Source organism: Cynara cardunculus (assembly GCF_001531365.2).
Source record: "Cynara cardunculus var. scolymus isolate 2C chromosome LG 2, CcrdV1, whole genome shotgun sequence".
NCBI lineage: Eukaryota > Viridiplantae > Streptophyta > Magnoliopsida > Asterales > Asteraceae > Cynara > Cynara cardunculus.
The window spans coordinates 59840508-59858948 of NC_037529.1; the positions used below are offsets into that span (position 1 = coordinate 59840508).

Here is an 18441-nt window from a genome sequence, read left to right on the forward strand (position 1 = left end):
CGTCCATGCATTGTATTTGGCTTTCAAATAATCATAATGGTTTTTCATTTGTTTTTGTTCTACGACAAAGTTATGTTTGTTTTTAAGCGTCTCCGCAACATTCTTCCATGAACGCGGCTTAAGATTGGTGCCTTCTCGTCCATGTACAACGACCTCTTGTATACATGCTTCAAGAAATGTTCACACCACACTCTTTTTTTTCCAGTTTATTCTACGTCTCTTTGGCTGTGAACTCTCATTGACTATGTCCATACCTTACAAATGATGACATATAACAAATCAAGACTGAAATCCTAACAAAGGACCATATATAAAAGATATCTTATAATATGCCTAAAAGGTATACACTTCAATAACAATGCATTTGTATGGTATACACATATGTAATACAAGTAATTTGTTCTATATACACATGTGCATACGTATGTATAAACCAGAAAACATACATCTTCAATATGTTACATAATGTAATATATATGATCAAGAAAGATAAAGGACCAAGAATTAAGAAAAGGAATACCATTTAATTGGCATGGTTATTTGCAGTTTCATGCCCAAGTTAGAACCAGTTAACTACTGAGATAGTGAGGTTACAAAAGGATATGACAACACTAGCATACAAAATTGTCATTTGTTTCTAAACTCTTTAGCCTTGGTTATACAGAAAACACTAGTTGGGTTTTCACAAGTTGTTGGTCAAATCCAGGTTTGCAATCGAGAGTTTCCCCAAAGATTTTCTGTATTCCTGTTGGGTTTTCATTCATATCCGTGAACAATGTATTGCCAAACGCTTCCAATTTCAAATTATAATCTCAAGCCCACGAACACCTCTAATATGTATAATCACAGAATACTGCAAAGATAATGAATCAAACTGTAATGCAAGTGTTTGTACAACATCTAGTTACATATAAGCTGTGTGTAATACATAGCGGCTTAAGAAGAAGGGTGAGACGGAGCTGTTTGTTAACCACATACGAATACAGAACAATAAGATAGGGAGCGAAGTTGTTTCAAGCCCTAGAAATATGAAATCGTTACCTGTGAATCGATTGGGCGACATTGGTGATCGATGAACAAGAAGAGAATGGTGAACGACAAGAAGGCAATTAGAAGAACAGATGCGTCGCTTGGAGAACTCGATGGAGCCAGACCTGGAGACGAGATTAGAGAAAATAGAGAGGGCAATCTTGGAAAATTATCAAATCTGAATGATATGGAGGGAGGGGCCGTGAAGGAGCGAATCAGATACCATTTTACCATTCAGACGTTTTTAAAAACCTACCCAAACAAGAAAAGGTCGGATCAAATCAGACCTTTACATCTTAATGGTATGATTAAGTGGTAAACAAACAGCCCCTTACCTCTTATTTTGGTCTTATTGACGACTTGATCTACCCCATTCCACGCTCCTCTCAAAACGTCATGCGCTCAACCTAATCAATGGATCCTTCATGCCTCTGACCTATCTCACCGTAACCTAATAGCTGAATCGTTCAATCGATCTAAATCACTCAATCCCGTTGCATCTGTTGGTTCTTTACTTCGATTTTCACAACCAAACCACCGTTTAAGGTATGATTTTTAGTATTTTTTTTTCTTCTGATTGAACCCCTATGTAATCAAGTATGATTTTTGAGTAATAGCAAATTGGGGATAAAATCATTGTCATTGTTTCATTGTTGGTTTTGCAAGTATGATCACCTTCTTAGGAACTCAATTCTCTTGCTATAACCACTTTTGATATTTCCAAGTTTTGTTGGTATGAACTGAGTTCATGTGTTTATTGCCGTTAGCACTTGGTAAATGATAGATGTTTCAGCTATATGTATATGCTCTTTGCCTTGTTGACTGATTGTATAGTGTAGTAGATGTTTCAGCTATATGTATATGCTCTTGGTTCAAATGAATTGCTAGTTTTATAATTTGAATATAAATTTCATAGATTCAAACATTATAAGATTTTAACGAGTAAAATAGAGAATTACATACATTCAGACATTTATCAGTTTGCAAAAAGAAAAAGTGTTGTCGATTCTGATTTCAGATTTCAACCCCACCTCTTAAAAAACAAACAACAGCCGGTTTCCTTTTTCTTATGAAAAGGCACACACCCTGGTTCTGAAAGTGCGAGATTTTGGACTTGAATATGGATCAATTTGGGGGAGGAAACTGGAATTTGATCCCAACCATGGCTGCCCACAGCAACCCTACTACACCATCCAATCAGGATCATCTGTATCTCCAGCAACAGCAACAGTTTCAACAGCAGCAGCAGCAGCAGCAATTTCATCAACAATTTCAACTGCAACAACAGCAGCAGCAGCAACGCTATCAGATTTCTCAACAACCACAACAGCCACAGCCACAGCCACAGCCTTCACAATCACTTGCTTCACATTTTCACCTCCAAAATGTAAGCCTTTTTCTTGATTGTTCAAAACCCTGACCCTAAAAGTTAGTATGTTGATTATTGGCTAATTCAGTTTGATTTTATCATTGTAGTTGGTGGAGAATTTAGCGGATGCGATTGAGAATGGAACTCGAGATCAGCATTTTGATACACTGGTTCGTATTCCTATAATTTCCCTTCTATCTAACTCCAATTGAAGTTCTGTGTGTTGCATGCTGCTTTTTTCAACTTTTATGATTGTATGCTCGTTTCGTTTACTTGAATTGATCATCTATCACTTTCTGAGTGCAGTTGCAATCAAAGCCCTAGAAGTTACCAATTTTCAGCTTAGGGGATTGGTTCTCTTCTGTTTATTTCCCCTTACAAGTTGCATTGTTTCTTTTGAAGGTTACTGAATTGAGCAGCCACTTTGAGAAATGCCAGCAGCTCTTGAACACTATATCAGGGTCTATTGCCACCAAAGCTGCGGTATGTTTGTTGCTCATATATTTTCTTCTATTGTATGCCAAACAAGCTTTTTCTGTCTTGAAGTCCCTGAATCAGTGTTTGATTTATAAAGCATATCTGTCTGATGAGATGTGTTTAATAACATGACTAAAAGTGGAGAATTTTAATAAAATCTACCTCCCCAGCAAGCACAACTCACTCGCATGATTCTAAGCAAACCACATTATGATTTTGATTTTGCAGTCTTCATAACAGTACACTATTTTTTGGTACCAGAATGGGACAAAAGATGGCATACCAATCGGACACAGCGTATCCCACATAGAGGTAGGTTTTGGGGTAGGATGTAGGTAGAACTTGCCTCTATCCAAAGGATAGAGAGGTTGTTTCCTATGAAGACCCCTGGCTTGCAAAACGAAAACAAAAATACAATGAGATAGGTGAGAAAAGCAGCATAGTAACATAGCAGTGTGTGCAAACACGCAACAGGTTTCAGTGAACAAAAAAGGAAACATGTACGTAAGATAAACTAAGAATGACATATAGTCTGCTACCCTAGTTCTATGTCTCCAAGGCCTCCTATCAAAGGTCGTATGACCTCCTTGGCAACTTCTCCTACGATCCTTAACAATCTATCAAAAACTCAACTGTATGCATTAGCATGACAGCGTTCTCTTTCCGAGGAATACTTTGTGGTGGCTCAGATTTAGTAGAAAGAATCATTAATTTGGCCCTCTGTGATTTTTTTTAGACCGTGGAGGGACAAAAACGCAAAGTTGAAGAAGCTGAACAAATGCTAAATCAGAGAAGGTATGTGTCGGCTGCAGTGTTTATGTTCAATTATCCATTATGTCGTATTGATGGATTGTTATTTTTTACAATAATAGGGATCTGATTGCAAAGTACAGATATTCTGTTGAAGAACTTACGAAGCCTGACCTGTAAGATTCGAGTAAGATTGTCGACTTAGTTGTTGTTTGCTTGTGGCTTACTGATCTTAGACTTGCATTACTATGGCTGCAAATTGTACTTCAAATCAAATTTATCTCAACATAAAAGCATTAAAATGATATTTAACAGTTCACTCAAATTGTTCTGCTGGTCTCTGTTTTGGTTACTGATCATTTTCATTTCATGGGTCTTATAAAAATGTGATCATGACTTCCTATTTGATATATGCTTAATGAACTTCAATGGAAATCTCATAGAAATTATGTTTGTTGGTTTTTGTTCATTTTTTCTTGTGAACTGCTTGAGATTTTCTCAACATTACAATACAAGGATTTGTGCTGTCCTTTAGAGCTCCCCACTCTACCAATCTTATGACGAACATGGATGAGATAAATCAGCAGGGTGGGGGATTTGAACCCGAGACCCTTTTTGTGGAAATTTTACCGTATTTTTGTTTGTCATAGGGAGGCGGACATATGTGGAGGAATACGGCCCCCGTGCTACCATGCGTGTGTCAACACGTAGTGGATCATTCTGAAACTCTTCCCGCAGCCTTGCCTACCTCGGCAGGCATACCCCGCAACCAATTCATCTCATCGGCCTGCTTTGCTAATCCGTGGACCAAGGGATGTAGGCCGAGGAAAACTTGAAAGAAAGAAGTGATGCGAAGGATGGTGTGAGAAGCAGAGTTGATGTGAGAAGTGTAAAAAATGATCTCGACCCTTGATCAAGCCCACTCATTAATTTGCGCTTGATATGGGGATTATCCGGTGGGTCTCAATGCATCTTATTCTAATGTGCATCCGAGGGTGGAGATCCCTTCTTACGTTTTCTCACCTTAACTCTTCTTCTCACCAATACCCAACCCGACTCATAAAAGTGTCACAATTGTGATTAAATATGTGCCAACACATAGTTAAAAGGGAACAAAAAAATCCATGTTGCATTTCCGATTTAAAATATTTCTTTCTTTTGAAATGTTAGATAAACTCTAGATCATAAAAAAGAAACTTTAGGGGTGTTCAAGAATACTTCTGGACTGCGAAAACGGGTCAAGGCCACACCGAAAAATAGGCATGGGAATTAGGCCCGATCCGTCGTTAAACTGGGTCTCAGGGACCATTTGGCTCAAACCGGGGATGGGGGCGGGTATCACACTCCCTGCCCCTCCCCGTACCTATATATATATTAATTAATAAATTATATTATTTATTATTTATTTATATTAAATCGGCAAATGGTAATTTCTATTTCAATATATTTTGGATATTACTATAGTTACTCAATATGTTTTGGTATATGTGACGTTAATTTTTTTAGATTAAATTTATTTTTTTTGTTTTCGATTTATTAATTATTATACGATGGTGTATATTTTTTGTATTAAATTAAATTCCTTTTGATTTTAGGTTTATTGGAAAAATGTGAAATTTAAACATGTGTAACGTCTCACACATTTGATTTAATTTTTTTTACACAAACAAGGGAAAAAAAATCCCCGTTTCCCTGTTGGGGATCCCTGTTTCCTGTTGGGGACGGGGATGAGAATATGATCAAATTCTCCGGTGGGGATGGGGATGGAGATGTGATCAAATTCTCCGGTGGGGATGCGGACGGGGATGGGGACGGAGATTGGGGTCCTCGTCCCATTACCATCCCTACCGAAAATGGACTATTTTTTACGGCGTTGTCAATCAGATCTGAAAAATAGCCAAATTACAGTCCTCTAGTTTCCTTAATTGATTTCACCCACTTAAAGAATTTAGGGTTTGAGGACTTTTTGACTTCTTTATTAGTTCTTCACGTTTGGTGTATGTGCGATCTATGGACTATTGCTGATTGGTTGTGTTTCATTGCATTCCCGTGAATCAAGGGCATGTTATGTAAAAATTCGAAATGTTCGAATTCAAGAAGGAATAAAAATTCCCTTGTGGTCACGAAGATTCAAATGCGGTGACTCCGGGTTACGGCTCACGTAGCGGGTTGGATATCCAGGCTAATAAAAAAAAAATCGAAATGTGATTTGAAACTGAAATGGTTTATGAAGGATTTGTTTGTTTGGAAACCACAAAACTAATTAAATTTGGTCGCCAATTTTTGATTTAAACCAGTACGGTGGGGGTCACACTTGTTCCCACCAAGTACAATGATGTATGTACTAATGTCTATGTGGTCAGTTACATAGGTCACCCTTACCTTCGCTATAGGTGTAGATGGTACATAACCCCACACACATACTCTAAAGCGTTTTCGTACATAAAACGTATACGACATGGTTGCAAGCTTTAAGACATGCTTAACCTATAACATGTGTATAACGACCTTTCATAATACTGTAACAATATGTATTTTCACATGTCGAAAAGTAACCTCAAAAAGCCACGAGGGCAACATATGTTAATTCCGTGTTACTTTCGTCCAGAAAATATTTAAATCTCAGAGTCCCATAAAAATTACAACATTTCCTTCTTCCTCATTTACACTTATAATCAACTCAAATTTACAAACAACAAAATCTAGCGATACGATATGTCTAGCTCGTAATAAGCATTTCAGACCATCGTGTGTTTCTTCAAAACCAACATACTTGTGTCTGAATGGGAAGGAAAATCTCGAGTTTGCTGATTTCTGCTAAACCGAGACTCGTTTTTTGCATTTTTGCAAGTATGTTAGTCATGTAGAAACAAAGTCCCAAGTACAATGATTCGAAATGCAAATCACTCTGGGTTTTTCTATACACTTATAGCATTAAAAGTTTAATATAATATATATATATATATATGTATATATATATATATATATATATAGATATAGATATTAAGTTCTAGATATCTGCAGCTGAATAACCTGAATCATATCATCTAACCAATGGGTTGTCTTCGTGAACCAAATCGTTGACTGGGTTTAGCGCGGCCCAGATGGCTGCATCCATGTAGCCAAGCTCATAGAGGTTATCAAGAATCGAATCGGCTGCTGGCTCCAATGCCCAGTTGAAAAGCTGGATCAAACAAACTAGAGTTCAATCGTTCCTCTATGAAAATAGGGACAATAAAGGCTCATTGGCCCAGTGGTACCCAGGTAACTGGCAGAGCCCAACCTTCTTGGAGATCAAAGATTCAAGACTCACCAAAGTTGAGGAGTGTGTGTGAGTTTTGAGGTATATAAATATCATATACTTCAAAAGAAAGAAAAAAATTCTACCTCTCTGGGGGTCGCCCTATTTTCAGGATTACAATCGGGGCTGATACCAATGTTTTCCAATCCCAAACGACCGGCAGGAAAAGCACAGACTCGGACCTGTAAGGCAAAAAAATATCACAAAATACACAGCTGCAATTAAGGTCCATAGAGCAACTATTTCACACCAGGGGACAGGCAGATGTTTTCAAACTACTTGCGCATCAAGTGATTGCACTTTGCAGATACTCTACTGCATTCAAGTATGGCAGCCATTGGATATCCGAAAAATCCACGTATCAGTTTGAATTCATATCTGATTAACTACCATGTATCTACAAGGTTTATTAGTTAGTAATGTTCTAAAAACCTATTCTGCTACCCTAGTCCTACGTCTCCAATAACTCCTATCAGAGATTATGTCCTCTGGAACGCCTGAGGTCGCCATGTCCAACCTCACTTGATCATCCCAGGTCCTCCTCAGCCTACCCTTCCTTGGCCCATTGACCGTCGCACTTTCTACTCTCACAGGGACTGCCAGCTGTCTCCTATGAACATGACCAAATCAACGCAGTCTTCCCTCCTCAACTTATCTGTGATAGGCAACACTTCCAAGACTGCCCGAAAAACCCCGTTCGGTATTCTGTAAAACATGATTTTACCACAAGTCCATTGAAGCATCCTCATTTCTGCAACTTCCATCTTCCTCTCATGGGCCTTCCTTATCGCCCAACGCTCCGATCAATGCAACATAGTTGGTCTAATGGTTGCCCTATAAAAGTTTCCTTTCAGTTTCAGTGGAACCTTATTATATACAACACCCTCCGTAGCTGCTCTCCACTCTAGCCATGCCATTATTATGCGATGTATTATGTCAACATCAACCTCACCCCCTTTTTGAATCATGGAGCCTAGATACTTGAATCATCTTTTTGGGTATCCTTGCCCCCACTATGTCGACTTCCGCTCCCTCGTCTCTACACTCCCCTCTAAAGTTGCACCAGAAGTATTCGGTCTTAGAGGATCTCATCAATGCATAAATATTCAAATATGAGATAAACCGGCATTTGATAAAAATGGATATATCCATATCCACATCCAGTTATTTGTATTCAATCCACTTGCACCCCTACATTCAAGACTGTGCCTAAGGATCTGCCAGAGCTAACTACAATCCCCATAAAATATTCTAATAACAAAGAAAAACAAATCAAGATTACCGTTTGAGCAGCAGATGTTGGTGGCATAAACAAAGTCAAACCGCCATCAACACAGAGTCGGTTTCGGAATAGGATTGCTGGTCTTGGCGCAAGATATCTGTACAAGAAATGATTTTTAGTTCATATATGACATCCTACAAGTATGCACAACATGTGATTTTTAAGTTCATTTATGTCATAGAAACAGACCAGTAGATTGATGGCAAAAAAGATTACCCTGGGATAAACGAAGAAGTAATTACTGCATTAATGAGATCCTCTTTTGAATCGAACTGATCAACGAGTAACCCTCTAGGCCTCCAAAGAATCTGTGTTACGGCAACTATATTCACAATAAAACTTGTTAGAAAGCTGCATAAAGAAGTTCATCATAACTAGCATCAAACAGGGGACCTTTCTGTAAATTTCTATTACAAATACATGCATTTCAGCATTAGTTGGTAGTTTGATCTGATAAGCAGTATGTATCTGAATACAGAAAGATAACAATGTTCCTTTTGCACTTTTGCATGTTCATCATAACTAGCCTCCAGGCTCCAACTATAGTGTTTCATTAACTATTTCCTGCCATCTAGAGTGTTCTTTTTGCATTTCCGCAAGTTCATCATAACATTCAAGAGAACGACAATACTCTTAAGAGTTATCCTAGACTGCTCAATGCAATAAACACTTAGATGAGATGGATTTAGGTTATACTGCATGCTCCAAAGATTGTAAGCAATCCAGGTGCAAAGCTTAGAGGGGTTGGATTTTGTTTGTCTCTAAAGCTCTTTCTTTCGGCTTATCATCCAACACCAATATCGTATTTCTGGTTATACATTATAGAGTCTATGCCATCATTACCCTTTCCTGCATAAACATTGTAACATGATAATGAAACCATCTTTCTATTATCAATCCATTAAATCAACATTTTCACAATGCATACGAAGATGATGTTATAATTCTATCATGGGCATTAATCAAATAACTTAACAAATTGCACTTGCTAGCAGGGAAGAACTATGCTCACCTCGAACCCTCCCATTAGACCTTATATGAACATCATCTGGCAGAAATTGTTCAAGAATGTCTCTGAGAACAGCCTGGCCATAAAAACATTCAAGAGGTTGAGATTGTAAGTTATCCGGAGAAATAAATTGAAGATTTGATTTGCGAGGAGAAATGATGATGGGACCAACAAAATGAAAATTGGGATGACAGAAGGAAATTTATAAATGAACAGAAACCAATTTGGTTTTTCCGGTCAGTGTTTTCACCATTTGCCCGATCCAAACCATCATAAGATAGAAGTTGAGAAATATACCCCAAGACGAAATGCAGTCCCTCTACTTCGACAATCTTCAGCCAAAATTTTAGTAGCTTCTAACGCCTCCTCCATACTTGCTCCTGATGCAACCGCTGCACATACGATGGCACCAGCTGATGAACCAGCTAAGGGTGTTGTATCCTGATTCAACCAAGTATTATCATTATTCACAAGAAAGATCGTATAACTTACATATATGAATATCAAAATATGATAACAAACAAGAACAGACATACATCATACATGTTTATGTCTCATGAATCAAATAATGATACTTCAGTGATTCACCATCCTAACCTAGCTATATACAGTAATACATATAGCTAATAATGTATATATGTATTCTAAATCATACAGAATTTTGTCACCAGCTTTTTCAATAACAAGAACCCTAACTGATAGCTGCACACAGATAACTTGAACCAATCTCTTATTATTTTGGTGGATTAAGCCATTTGATACCACATAATCTGGAAAGAAAAAGGGAATTGAGGTACCTTAATGTAACCCTTTTCAATCAGAAGCTTGGCAACACCAAGATGATATGGAAACAAAAGTCCAGCAGCAGAGAAGCTAAACCCAGGGCTAGTCACCGCCTTCCTCTTTCTCTCCGCTTCCACGTCTTTCAACCTCTGCTCCCATACTACGTCTCCGTCGTCCACCACCGCCGCAATCACCTCCTCCTCCTCCTCTTTCCTCTTCGTTAACCTCCTCCAAAAATACGATTCCTTTTTACCATCCAATTCCTCACCAAACATCCTAACTTTCTCCTCCGAATTCAATCCATGTTGTACCGCATTGCTGCTCTTGATAATTCGCGACGCTATCCCGAGGAAAAGTTCCCCGGTAGCCACCGCAAATGACCTCTTCTCCGACGGTGGTGGAAATGGTGGTTGCTCGGAGTCGGAGTCGGTGTTGTTATTGTTGTTGGGGGTTTTGGAGGTGGCTTTTGAGGAAAATTGTAGAGTTGGTGGATGGCGAGAGAGGAAGGTGGAGTTGGGATTAGGGTTAAAGGAAGGAGGAGAGAAGAGGGTGGAATTGGAAAGTGGAGTTGCCATCGGAAAAGATGGGGACGGCGGAGGATGGCGGTGGTAGTTATGAAAGAATCTTTGGACGGAAGTTTTGGTGTATATACCCATCACTTTATTTTAATTGACATAAACAATAACAACAAATTTTTGTTGCTTTTTGCTCAACAAGTAATACTTTGAGTGAATTACATTTTTTGTGTTTTTCTTTTTGGTGTTTTTAATGGATTTAGATTTGGTTTAAAAAATAATGAAAAACATTTTTGGTCCGTATATCGTGTTGTAAGCCCAAATGAGTCCCTCCTTTCGATGTCGTTAGAGGTGCCACGTGCCCTCGTGTGAGGGGCATTTTGGTCTTTTTACCCCTCCCCCCTTCCTCATCAAGAACAACATCTATAGCGACCCTTAACCACCACCACACTCAAAACACAGAAGCAATAACAAAATCAGAACCCCAGATCAAATCCTTAAAATCAGTAAAAAAAATCAAATCCTTAACTTAATAACCCTTTAAAATTTAGTTGCCTCTCCCCTTCTTCAAGATTTGTGCGTTGTTGAAACCTGATGTACTTTGAGAATTCAATGTATAAAGCACACTCATTTTATAGTTTTTAGCTAGTTTATTTTACTTTTATCTCAATCTTGAGTCATTCTATTACTTCATTAATTATAAAGCTAAATGTGTGATTTACTTGTTTTTTACACCTTTAGAAGACTAATATGAATAAAATACATGTTGAGCACACCATTTTGTTTCTAGAAGTCCACGAACTAAAGTCTTTTTTGGGAGATTCATGGCTACTAAACATTTGTTAGGATTATGTAATAATATAGTTACCTTAAAAGTAGAGATGGCCAAAATCCGGTCACGGGCCGGTCCTTAACCGGTCCTTACCGGTCCTAATCAAGACAAAAACCGGCGGTAACCGGTCATGCCATAACCGGTCCCGGTCCCGGTTCCGGTGAAATACCTTGTAACCGGTCAAGCTTACCGTTAACCGGTTAAGGAATCCGGTCCCGGTTCCGGTCCCATAACCGTTCCCGGCCAAAAAAAATATTTTTTTTTCCAAATTTTTGTTTATTAATAAATTTTTAATATGTTATTAATATGTTTGTAATATGTTATTTTTAATATATTTTATATAAATACTTTTTATTATAAATATGTTTAAAATATGTTTTGTTATATATATACATTTAATTTTATAAATACGTTTTATTTTATATATACTCGTTGACTTTTGTTGACCGGGCCGGTCCTATAACCGGTTACATAACCGGTTCCGGTCTTAACCGGTCTCGGTCCTAGAAAACGTTAAAATCCATAACCGGTTCATAACCGGCGGTCCACAACCGGTCCATACCGGTCCCGGGCCGGTTCCGGTCTCTCTCCGGTCCCGGTTCCGGTCCTCCGGCGGTTACAAGCCGGGTCGGGCCCATTTGGCCATCCCTACTTAAAAGTACCTTTTGTTGACTTTTAATTACTTTCCAAGTTTTACTTTTGTCTTTTTTGGTCCCCCTATTTTTGTGTATAAATAGGGAGGAAGGGTCTTAGTTTTTAATCTAACAAAATCAGTTTTAAACTGATTTCTCTCTAAAATTTAAAGCAATTTTAATATTAAGTCTCGTAATTACTTTCAAGTCATTTAATTCTCGCTTTTTACATTCAAGTCATTTACTTTCTGCTATTTATATTCAAGTCATTTACTTTCTGCTATTTATATTCAAGTCATTTACTTTATGTCTTTACTTTATATTATTTACATTTCTTGCAATTTACTTTCAGTAATGAGTAGCTAATTCCATTAGCTTGGATGTGAGACAAAGAGTGAGATTTTAAATCAAAGGAAAGTGGATGTTGTTTCGCAATAACAATTTTGCACTATTTCATTCAAGTTTTATAAGCCAAAAACACTTCTTGACGAGTTGATTACTTTGAAAATGTTAAAAAGACTCAATATGGAGAAGTGAAAAGTCCTAAAATGTTGTAAAAATGGTACAAATAGGGTTAATACATTAACACCTATCAACCACCAATAATTCAGCTCCAAGTGCCTATAAATTTTTCTACGTCGCGGATGGATGGAGTACTTGGACTTGTGGGCATCTTCCAAAAGCATCTCTCAGTTGCCCCTATCTTGGGTACCCGAACACGCCCCCGGAAGAGTTTCACTCCTCGATCGTTTTCCTTCAACAATAAGTGTTGTTTCACTATTACTTCATTCTTGAGGTTCTCTTCCATCAATGCCTCATCAATACCTCAACTTGTGACGCTTTGATCTTTTCGATTAGGCTGGAAAATAGCTCGATTTTCTGGAAAGGTGGCTCAGATGCTCCCTCTATATTCTTTTCAGTTTTTCAGATCTTGTGATCGGTGTAGAGTACATTTAGTGTCATAGAGATAGTGCCGCTACAACTTAAAGGCAAACACTACCGCTGCCAACTCCAAATCATGGGTGGGATAGTTTCACTCGTGCTCTTTGAGTTGTCTTGAGGTATAGGCGGTCACTTTGACCACTACATCAAAACACAACCCAAACCCATCTTGAAGGCATCACTATAAACCACAAAGTCTTCATATCTTTCGGGTAAGGATAAAATCGATGTTTCACACATATGTCCATTCAATAATGAATGGCGTTTGAGAAGAGACAAACACATTAATATGACAATTTTTTAATAGGGTTTTGCTATATGTATTCCTATTAATGTGTGAATTAGGTTAACTCATATATTAAAAATGTAAAAAGTAAAATTTGATGTTGATGTGTATGAGAAGAAAATTACTAAGTATGTGTTGATCCTCTCTCTCATTTGATTTGATGATAATCCCTTTTACCCTATGCAAAGTATTTATATTTCTATTTTTCAGTTCCAACGATCATCACTGAGTATGTTCAGTGATCGCTGAAGAACTTATATTGTAAATCCAATCAGCAACAACGACACTTCAAGAAAACAACACTCACACCAAAGATCCTTCAGCAAACGTCGAAGACTGAAACTGAAGATTAGAGATTGGTGAGTATGTGATCTGAAACGATATTCAATGATTACAACATTTTCTACATATGTGTGAAGACTGCCTAAGTCTCAGCGAATGCTGAAGAGACTTTCAGCGATCAAAAGAAGCTTGTTGAGCACGATTCTTGTTGTCTTGTCCCTACACACACAAAGGACAAACCCATACCCTTTCTAAACGTTAGTACGCTTCGGAGCCGACTAGTTGACTCTATTACCCACCAACTTTGTGAAATGATGTTTGCTCATGAATAGGCTTTTGTACTATTCACTGTAGCAAAGGACAAGCCTTCCCCTTAAGGCTTTACACGCGTTCTAACCCTACTACGTTGCATTAAATGTGCATTTAATGCAATGGGTATAAATAGATGTATTCTATCTCCATCAGGGCCGACCCTGAGATTTTGGATGCCCACGGCGGAAAGTCAAAAAAATGCCCCTTATAATGAAAAAAAATTCAATCACAAGTATATATGAGGATATTTTTAACTTTAAAACAACATGAATAATCGGTATTCATTATTCACAAATGAAATCTATGCAGATATATGGTTATCAAGATGCCAATTATTGATAACAACATAGTTTTAACTATTTATAGGTTTTTAGATAAGGCTTGAAAGATAAATAGTTAAGAACAAGAATATGAGAAAGAGACTTTAAGAAATGAACCTCATGCATAAAATTGTCTTTAGTTGTGGTATTGTTATTGATCACAGATGTTATGTGTTGCAGCAGAACATCAGTGATGTATCTCTTTCACTCACATGAGGAGAGTATTCTTTTAGACGCAATGTAACTACGGTGATGAACTAACACAATTGGCACATTCATATATGGATCAGTGTGATGAAGAGAGTGTGCAGGATAACACGTCAACTTCAAACAACTATAACTTCTGTTCAGGGTGAAGTTAAAGGGCCTGCCACCACTCAAGGCCTCAACAGGCAGCAGGTCTGGGCACCAAATGTCAGTCCCAAATTCCCACATTTGGAGCTCCAATTTTGAATTCCCCCAGTCTATACCATCTACTCAAAAATCAAAAGTTCTGATGGAAAATTTGATCATCATAATTGAAATTATGAATCTTCACAACCACATTAGTCATTTGCCTAACACATTACCTAATAAGTAATTAAACAGAAGCTTAATCATCTCAACCATTCTAACTCTTAAACAAAGGCAAAGCTAGTTTAACCTTATCCATAAGCTGAAATATACTAACATAATTCAAAAATGAGTTGAAATATACTCTTGATTCTTGAATCACTTAATTTCAACATTTACCTACTTGATTGCCTCTAAAGCCTGCTGATGAAGTAGGTTAATTTCCGGAAACTCCGAGCACATAATAACTCAAATTGGTCTCCTCTAATTTTGTGGTTTGTAACAACTAACAAGTGAAACAGTCAATGAGTGAGTGAGAGAGGCAGTAAGTAGTCACAACTCACAAAGAGAGAGGCATACCACAGACGGGCGAGTGGCAGAGAGCGAGAGCGAGAGCGGCGAGAGAGGCAGCCGCAGACGAGAGAGGCAGCCGGCAGCCGCAGACGGCAATCGCAGACCGACTCCCAACGGTAGTCGATAGACGATAGTCGAGGGAGGCAGAGAGCGAGAACGAGAGCCGATTGCAGTTTCGATTTCGGTTTCGATCTCGATCGAGGAGAGTGAGCGATAGACGGACAGAGTGAGGCGAGAGTCGAGAGGGACGTGGACTGTCAAGGCCCAAAGGAAAAACTGAACCTATATATACATTGGGCTTTTAGAAAAATGATGCCCTTGGGCTTCATGCTGCCCTGGGCCATCGCCCCCAGGGCCTATGGCCAGGGCCGGCCCTGATCTCCATGCAGAGATACTCGATACTCTTAACCCTTACTCTGAACTTACTTACACTTAAGTAAAAGAACACACACATCTAAGAACAAATACGCTCATCTTCAAGAGAAAGTTAGAATCTCTTTGTTGTATTCTAAACAAGTTCTCTCCCAGATAGAACTTACTTTCTTCTATTTCTTTAACAACAAATCTTTTCTTTATTTGCTAAGAATTAGTGTGTAAACTTTAGATTGTTTAGATAGGTTTTGTCTACCTTATCTTTCTGCAAACAATCTTGTAAAATTTGTATTGATCTTCTCTTATCAATATATATTTTAAATTAAAAATTATGTGTTTGTATTCATCCCCCCCCTTCTACAAACTGTTGTACACATCTTGTAGACCCTAATGGGACCAACAGTATGATACATTTAGCTCACCCCTTTTTAATCCTCATTAACCAACCCTCTTTGCAAAGGTGTTTATAAGTTTACTTTACTTTCAATAGATTTAAGTGAAATAATTTAAGATAGTTTAATCTATACTACTTTATTAAGCATTTTCACCCAAAGTCTTAAAGTCTTAAATTTGTAAATACCCAAACTACCCCTTTACCTTTATCTTTACCTTTACCTTTACCTTTACCGGCTCCCCTCTCCCTTTACCTTTACTTTGCTTTAACTATCTAATAATGATCCCCAAAAACCCATATGTCGCTTCGATTTACCGGCTCCCCTCCACGTTCCAGAGAATGCTCCTCCCAAGACGACGATTCAAGATGACGAGAATGCTCCTCCCAAGACGACGATTCAAGATGACGATTCCTTTAAAATGGAGTTTCTACACGTTTCTGTCGTTCACCGCTTTGTGCTTATTCTCCATCGTTCCATCTGTAATCGCTCTGTTTTCTACTGGTTTCCATCAGGTAACACCGCTATCCATTTGCTGTTTTTGGTTTGTTTTGATTGTCTTGATTGTGCTGATTTGGGTTAGGGTTTTGATTAGTTTCTGTCGTTCACCGCTTTGTGCTTATTCTCCATCGTTCCATCTATAATCGCTTTGTTTTCTACTGGTTTCCATCAGGTAACACCGCTATCCATTTGCTGTTTTGGGTTTGTTTTGATTGTCTTGATTGTGCTGATTTGGGTTACATAAAGAAGGGTTTTACTATGAATAAGAAGAGAAAAAAACTAATAAAATGACAAGAATTTCTGGATAGGATTGGGGATGCTGCATATATACCATAAATTCTAACCACAAGCTCAAGCAAGCCATCTGGTGGTCTTCTATAGAAGAACCTACTGAGGAGAGACATGTCTCGTCAAACAAATCAACTGCTATGTCTGAAAGAGTTAAAATCTGAAAGGAAAAATACAAGTAATCATTGAAAAGTAAGTTTTGTTATTTGAAGTTCAAACAACAACAACTAGCATATAAGATAATACAACAAAAAGGAATTGGTGGAGAAAAGAAGTGAAGGTTTGTATGCTATAGAGTTTGCATACCAAAGGCCTCCAAAAGAACTTAATCTACTATCATAACCTTTTGATCACTTGTTATACTCGACATCTGCACCATAAGGCTAAGTATCTGTATACCCCACGTTCCAGAAGAAGAGTTATGTTGAATTTCTATTCTGTTCCAAATAAGATTTTACTCTATACATACCATGAATCAGCAAGCAACAAATATGTTTAGGCTAAATGAAAATATGTTTAGGCTAAATGAAAATATGTTTAGGCTACTTTTATCTTTATTGTAATAATGTAATATACACCTTTTAGGTACATGTTCTGAACAAGCAGTGGATTTGAACCACATTTTTCTGCCTTGGATTGCCATCCTATATAATGCTACTATTTGATTAATTAATCTAAAGTATGGCTTCATCATTCGATGTACACATTTGAGAAATTTGAAGCGAATGTTACAATATATGATTCAATAGTTACATTCTTCCAAATCTCGGGTAGGAAGAATGTAACTATGTGCAGCCCCTTGGTTTTCCAAATCATGATTAAAACAACTTCTTATCTGTCAAATCCAAAAGAACTTAATCTACTATCATAACCTTTTGATCACTTGTTATACTCGACATTTGCACCATAAGGCTAAGTATCTGTATACCCCACGTTCCAAAAGAAGAGTTCTGTTGAATTTCTATTCTGTTCCAAATAAGGTGCCTATTCCAAGAGTTAGACTGTAATGTCATGATGCACCAACACCATTAGGCCATTATTGCTCGGGTAACATTGTTATCACTATCATGGCGTCATCAGAATTTTTTTAATTGTCAACTAGCAATTGAATTTGAAACAAGATTTTACTCTATACATAGGGTTTTGATTGATCCCTGCTTAGTTTTCTGAAATTCTTATTTCCATCAGGTAACACCGCTATCCATTTGTTGTTTTGGGTTTGTTTTGATTGTCTTGATTGTGCTGATTTGGGTTAGGGTTTTGATTGATCCCTGCTTAGTTTTCTGAAATTCTTATTTCAGTAGTTAGTTGCAAATCGAAACATTGAACCACATTTTCTGCCTTGGATTGCCATCCTATATAATCCTACTATTTGATTAATTACTCTAAAGTATGCCTTCATCGTTCGATGTACACATTTGAGAAATTTGAAGCCCCTTATGCTTTTACTTGTCATCCTATATAATCCTACTATTTGATTGCCATCCTATATAATCCTACTATTTGATCAATATATGATTCAATATCTTGATACCTGACATGTTGTCCAAATCTCGGGTTGGAAGAATGTAACTATGTGCAGCCCCTTATGCTTTTATTTGTCCTACAGAATGGGGTTTTCCTCCCCTCTAGGAGAGAGATACAACATACCTTTGCTGGCACTGATAAGGAAAAACCCATCTGGAGTAATCGGACTGTAAAACAAATCCACCATCGGACGAGAATGACCATGGCATACAAGCGGAACTGCCACTTTCTTCTTATCCATTATATTGTAATATTAGCTAAAATATTTAGCTAATATAGTATTTTTTGGGTTCCATACACATTCCCGACTCATTCATTTAGGTGGTTTAACATT

The 18441-nt window shown here is 37.7% G+C and overlaps 2 protein-coding genes across 3 annotated transcripts; one reads left to right on the forward strand and one right to left on the reverse strand.

The window, feature by feature from the left end:
* Positions 1-1391: 1391 nt before the first annotated feature.
* On the forward strand, positions 1392-3964 carry LOC112507272 (mediator of RNA polymerase II transcription subunit 9). Of its 2 annotated transcripts, none has more exons than XM_025111786.1 (6): positions 1392-1575; positions 2107-2416; positions 2506-2568; positions 2801-2881; positions 3612-3670; positions 3748-3964. In XM_025111786.1, exons 2-6 carry the CDS (start codon positions 2150-2152, stop codon positions 3803-3805), a joined length of 528 nt encoding a protein of 175 aa, XP_024967554.1. In that variant the 5' UTR covers positions 1392-1575; positions 2107-2149; the 3' UTR covers positions 3806-3964. The 2 variants fall into 2 exon arrangements, with proteins under 2 accessions (XP_024967554.1, XP_024967555.1); XM_025111787.1 differs by having other exon boundaries at positions 1426-1575; positions 2082-2416.
* Positions 3965-6638: 2674 nt separating this feature from the next.
* On the reverse strand, positions 6639-10607 carry LOC112507431 (patatin-like phospholipase domain-containing protein 4). Its single transcript, XM_025112020.1, has 7 exons — positions 10015-10607; positions 9515-9658; positions 9221-9293; positions 8425-8530; positions 8209-8305; positions 7013-7108; positions 6639-6809 (listed from the first exon to the last, which is right to left on the reverse strand). Exons 1-7 carry the CDS (start codon positions 10573-10575, stop codon positions 6669-6671), a joined length of 1218 nt encoding a protein of 405 aa, XP_024967788.1. The 5' UTR covers positions 10576-10607; the 3' UTR covers positions 6639-6668.
* Between the last annotated feature and the right edge of the window lie 7834 nt (positions 10608-18441).